Source organism: Telopea speciosissima, chromosome 2, assembly GCF_018873765.1.
Source record: "Telopea speciosissima isolate NSW1024214 ecotype Mountain lineage chromosome 2, Tspe_v1, whole genome shotgun sequence".
NCBI classification, from domain to species: Eukaryota; Viridiplantae; Streptophyta; class Magnoliopsida; order Proteales; family Proteaceae; genus Telopea; species Telopea speciosissima.
In genome coordinates this window covers 55,831,707-55,837,706 of record NC_057917.1, presented here as the reverse complement: position 1 = coordinate 55,837,706, position 6,000 = coordinate 55,831,707, and the positions used below count along the sequence as shown (strand labels likewise).

Below are 6,000 nucleotides of genomic sequence, written 5' to 3'. Positions count from 1 at the left end.
GCTTCCATGATAGATGGAAATCCCACCCCTATTGATACTATCATGCACGCTCTCATAGGCTCCTTCGACGAAAACCCTTCCCTTTATTTTTCAAATGGCCACAGCTCATTGATATTTTTATGGAAAAAACTCAATACCGTTAGTGAGTTTGAACAGAGACAATAATAGTCATAAAACTACAATTATAAAACAAAACAAAAAAAATTCAGATTAAGCTCCCTAAAAGGGCCCCCCATACCGTGTACAGTTGGTTCATGTAACCCTAGACAGCCACAGGCCCACAGCCAAGATTTTCCTTTAAAGAAAAAGGAACAAAATGATGGGCCATGGTAAAACAGCAACTCCATTATAAAAGCACACATTAGTGAACCTAACCTTTGTGCTTTAATGGTGGATTTAGTATGGAAAAACAACGCTGGACTGGGGTCAATTCACCTCTTCTTCTTTGCCTTTGGGGCTCAAATTTTAGTCTTTTAATGGAGTTCCAAGTGTTCAATTCAATAAAGCCTTGGTATCAATTCCCAAGTTCCCAATTGCCTGAGATGGGTAGCACCAGTTAATCTTGTTATGAGGGAAAGCATAGTATAAAATCAAATTTAAAAAATAATCTCATGATTTAATTTCAAATTTTTAGCTGAAGAATTGTTGTCTTGAATTCATGTATCCGTTTTGAAGAGTGATCAACTTCGATATATTTTAGTGATGATTTGAATGAGATTTTTTTCCTTTTGGAGAATCTGTGATAGTAGCGGAGGGCTTGGGTCGATCCGATGGAGGAGTATTTATATTTTTTATCTGTCTTATTATAAAGAAGTTGATTTTGGGATTTTTGAGTTAGGGTTTTTTGAGCAGAGAGAAACAGTTCAGTTTTAGGTGTTCTTGAGAGATCTCCATTGTGACTTTCTTCTATTACATACTGAAACATCTTCAGCTTCACCCGTGAACATAGCACATAGTATCGGTGTGTGAACCACGTTAAATCTCTGCGTCATCTTACATTGATTTTGTTTTGTATTCATGTTTCTTTGGTGTTTGTTTTAACAAGGATTCTACTCTAAATTTCTTACTCAATCTTAGTCAAGAAAGGAATCCATGCCTTACACAAGTGTGATCTTAAACCATTCACTATATTGACCAAATTGGTCCTAGATTGATGAACATAGACTATACTGCAGTTGCCAACTTCCAGTCTCTAAATATTATTAAAAAAAAAAGAAAAAAAAAAAAGCTTCCAGTCTACAAATCTCATAAGATGGACCCACAAATTTTAGATTACCAAGGAAGAACTTGTGCTATTCTTTTTTGAATCACAGAATGAGAGTAGAGTATCCAATGCTTTTAACTTTCCTTGTAATTCACATTTCAACATATGATCGTTCATAAAATAATTCTACAAAAAATTAAAAAATAAATAAAAAAGAATAAGAAGAAGGAGAAGAAGATTTCCCTGCATTCTCACTAAAAAGTATTCTGCTTCTCTCCACAACAACTTCAGCTGTTGCTTTGTCAAACCTTCAAAAACATTCTTTCTTGAATTTGTCAATCTTCTCTCTCCCTCTCTCTCTCTCTCTCTCTCTCTCTCTCTCTTCTCTCTGACTTCTCCGCCGATTTTTTTTTTTTTTTTGTTCTTTCAAAACTCTTGAGGGTCTTCTTTGGCTGTCTCTCGAATCTCTACTTCGTCCAAACCGCCGACTTGGTTCCCATAAATCTAGTCTCTCTCTTCATCTTCTTCTTCATCTGTTCATCAACCAATCTCTCTCTCTCTCTCTCTCTCTCTCTCTCTCTCTCTCTCTCTCTCTCTCTCATGCGCCTTCTGTAAATAACTAGAGAACAGAGAAACAGGGCGTCATCATCATCATCATCCATGGGTGCCAACAAGTTCGCAACCATGTTGCACAGAAACACTCATAGGATCACAGTAGTTCTCGTCTATGCAGTCCTTGAATGGATTCTGATAATTCTCCTCCTCCTTAACTCTTTGTTCTCCTATCTGATTTCAAAATTCGCTGATTTCTTTGGCCTTAAATCGCCGTGCCTTTGGTGTTCAAGACTTGATCATGTGTTCGAGCCCGGAAAGAACAGGGTTTCTTACAGAGATCTTGTTTGTGAAATCCATGCCTCTGAGATTTCCAAATTGGGTTACTGTAGCAAACATGACAAGTTGGTCGATGCGCAGGATATGTGTGAGGATTGCTCGTCCTCTCGGCCTGATTCTCATGGTAAGACATTGGATATTGGGAGAAGGATCGCTCTGTTTTCTTGGGTGAAACAGAAGAGCATGATCTCCCGTAATGGGGAGAAACTGATTGAGAACGGCGAGAAGAACCCTACATGTTCATGCTGCGATGTGAGCTTGGAAAGCAAATTTTACTCTCCTTATTTGCTGCTCAAGCCTTCCTGGGGTGTTCTGGATTATGCCCAGAAAGCAAATTTGATTACTACGGCCATTGATGCGGACAACGATGGAGGTGATTACTCCGATCCCTGCAAATCTGATTGCCCCACAGATGAACAGGAGATGGAAAGCAAAAGAGGAGTTGATGGAGAAGAAGATGGTTTTGATGATGGTGTTACGGAAGATGAACATCCTATTCCCTTTGATGTCGATGAAGGTGTTCAAAGCAGAGATGAAGCAGAGGAGGACTGCTCCCAATGCGGAGAAATGGTTGGGGATGAAGAAGAGAAAATTAATACTGTTGAGATGACTAAACAAGAGCCCATCGACGAGATTGAATCAGAGGCCAAAATTGAAGTTTGTTCCAGAACAGATGCATCTGTTGAAATTCTTCCTCTGCCTTTGGAGAATCCTGGTGATGTGGATGATCATCGCCTTCTCCCCGTCGAATCCAGTTGCAGAAAGGAAGATCAGAACAAGCCTGCGAATCGGGATGTAGTGATGGGTTCTGAATCACTCACTGATACCCAATTTAAATTCATTGCCACACAATTTGATTTCATACTCGAGAGGGGTAATCTTTCAGAACGGGCAGTAGCAGTGGCTTCAGGAGATAAGAACGCAGTGTCCACAAAGCTTGAATCCATGGATTCAGTTTTACATGTTGAGAAGTGCAAAGACAGCGATGATTTTGAAGTGGCAGCAGGGAAGGAATCAGACAATCGTCCTGGTATAAAAATTTCCCATTTTTCAATTTGAATTTTTCTTTAGTTAAATCTATTTTTTGTGTTTGGGAAAACAATATATTCAATTAATAATTCATGGACATGTGCAGCATCAGAAGCTGTTTCTGAAATTCTGGGAGATCATATCAGATCAAGGATCTTGGAAGTGACAGAGGAACCATTTGATATGTCTCAAGATCTTGAGTTTGTTCCTTCATTTTCATGTCTAGAGCAAAATCAATACTTCGAGAATCATGATGGTGCTAAAAATTCTAATCATTGCGATACTTTGATGGTAGAAAGGAATCAAGGTAAGCCTCAAATTATCATTGTTTCTCCAGTTAATCTTCTCTATTCTTTCAAGTTTTCACATTTGTCATTCGATAGGAGTTTAGTTTATAATGTTGGTGTTACTACATTAGGTCCTAAGCAAGCTGCTGAGGATGCAACCATGGAAGACAGAAGCACATCCTTTGATAGGGATGAACAGAAAATAAACCATCATTTATCCTTATGTTCAGAAATCAATGAAGTTGATGAAGAGAAAGCCCCTGAAACACCCACTTACATAGAAGGTCTCCACAACCTACATAAGAAGATAGTGCTGCAAGAGAAAAAGGAATTTGGAGCCGAAGAGTCTCTGGATGGAAGTGAGTTTGAAGGTGGAGATGGGGTTCTGACTATTGAAAGCGTAAAATCAGCTCTGAGCGCAGAACGCAAGGCTCTCAATGCTCTGTATGCCGAACTAGAAGAAGAGAGGAGTGCCTCTGCAATAGCCGCTAACCAAACAATGGCTATGATAACCAGGCTTCAAGAAGAGAAAGCTGCAATGCAGATGGAAGCACTGCAATATCAAAGGATGATGGAAGAACAGTCTGAATATGACCAAGAAGCTCTGCAGCTCCTGAATGAGCTCATGGTTAAGAGGGAGAAGGAGAAGCAAGAGCTAGAGAAAGAGTTGGAAATATATCGCAAGAAGGTCCTTGATTACGAGACTAGAGAGAAGAGGGTGATGAGAGGAAGGAAGGACAGTAATGGGAGGAGCAGAACTTCGTCTGCTTATTCTAGTAATGCAGAGGACAGCGATGAGCTATCTATTGATCTTAATCATGAAGTCAGGGATGAAAATGGCTTCTATAGCCACCAAGAAAGTCGCAACAGCAATCACTACACTCCTCCTGATACAGTTCTAGATTTGGAAGATGTGGGGCTAGAGTGTGCAAAGCATTTAACGACGCTTAATGATTCACTGGGTGACTTCGAAGAAGAAAGGCTTTCAATTCTAGAGCAGCTCAAGGTGCTGGAGGAGAAGCTTTTCACATTGGATGATGACGAAGAACAGTTCTTTGAGGACATCAAACCAATGGGACATGTTCCAGAACAGAACGGGAAGGAATTGAATGAGGATATAGCCCTGTGCCATCAAGAAGTAAATGGTGTTGCAAATGGTTTCTCTGAGGACTCGGACATCAACCATCATAAAGAGAGAAGAAACATCAGTGCTAAGGGAAAGAGCCTCCTTCCTCTTTTTGATTTAATTGGTACAGAAAATGGAGATGTTGTAGTGAATGAAGAAATAGCAGGGTTTAATGGTGTTCTCTCACAAGACTCTCTGGTTTCCAATTTCACACAGGAGAACAGGAGGTCTGCTATTGAAGAGGGGGTGGATAATCTCTATGAGAGGCTACATGCTCTCGAGGCGGATAGGGAGTTCTTGAAGCATTGTATAATCTCCTTGAAGAAAGGAGACAAGGGAATGGATCTTCTCCAGGAGATTCTACAACACCTTCGCGATCTAAGGTCTGTGGAGCTGCGTGCGAAGAATATGGGTGATGGAGCTCTAGCATAAGATCTATTAAATCAATGCACACGAGGAATTAATGGGTAAGATACACTCCTTTTCTCCATGTTTTGATATGATTGTGTTTACATTACTCTACAGTAGGTTCTATAAAATTTTCATTCTTATGTAATCCACTATAATATTTCTCATTGTTATTCTGATTCACATATGTACTTATTCATGTCACTAATAGAATTATAAGTAGCTGATGTATTTCATTTGTTTGATACATGCAGAACAATTTCTTGGAGTCGATCAATTACAGTCCGGATTCAAGTGAACGAAGCACTTGGCGCACGGCGATCATACAAGACTAGACACAATGAATTTGGGGTCTTTTACATTAGTATGGGAAGTTCCCCTTGAAGGAAGGGAGGCTTCTGATATGGTTGATTTGGTGATGTTAGTCTACAAGGAGCAGAGACAGGGAGTGAAGTCTTCCTCCTTTTTCTTTTTCTTTTGGTGTCCAAGTAAGCCCTAGTTTTTGTGGGTTGTACCCATCAACACCTTTTACAGGGAAAGGTAGAAGATGGGGGAGGCAGGGAGGTGAGTGTGTGTCTGTTTAGGTCAGTCAGGTCAGGCCACCCTGTCATTGTTAGTGTGAGAAATCCTGGCTTTCAAAAGTTTGAGAGATCCAACCAAGATTCTGGTGCCAGGTGAGTTGCATTAGTCTTATATAAAGATAGGACTAGTACAGGTTTTTTCTTTCCAAATTTTTTATTGTTTTGTAGAAGGGAGAGAGATGTTAACTCTTTCTTTCCCACATATTTGCATCATTCTTAGCATATGGGTTTTTGGCTTTTTGATGGTCTTAGTTGGATTTATTTGTAAAATATATGTATCCATGTGTATGTATATGAGTGCTGCGGCTGGTTTAATTTGCAGATGCTGATATGGTTACCTTTTTAATGCTGTAGATGGATTGGAAAATAAGAGCAAAGACTGGTTTCACAATATATTATGCTCTAACCAACAATAATCAATGGCAACTGTGAATGGATACAGAAGTATCAATATTGTATTGGCTGATACATATC

At 39.6% G+C, this 6,000-nt stretch overlaps 1 protein-coding gene across 1 annotated transcript; it reads left to right on the top strand.

Annotated features, from left to right (window-relative positions):
- The first annotated feature begins 1,579 nt into the window (after positions 1–1,579).
- LOC122650244 (myosin-binding protein 2-like) lies at positions 1,580–5,847 on the top strand. Its single transcript, XM_043843595.1, has 4 exons — positions 1,580–3,125; positions 3,231–3,431; positions 3,543–5,004; positions 5,200–5,847. Exons 1-3 carry the CDS (start codon positions 1,865–1,867, stop codon positions 4,967–4,969), a joined length of 2,889 nt encoding a protein of 962 aa, XP_043699530.1. The 5' UTR covers positions 1,580–1,864; the 3' UTR covers positions 4,970–5,004; positions 5,200–5,847.
- Positions 5,848–6,000: the final 153 nt, after the last annotated feature.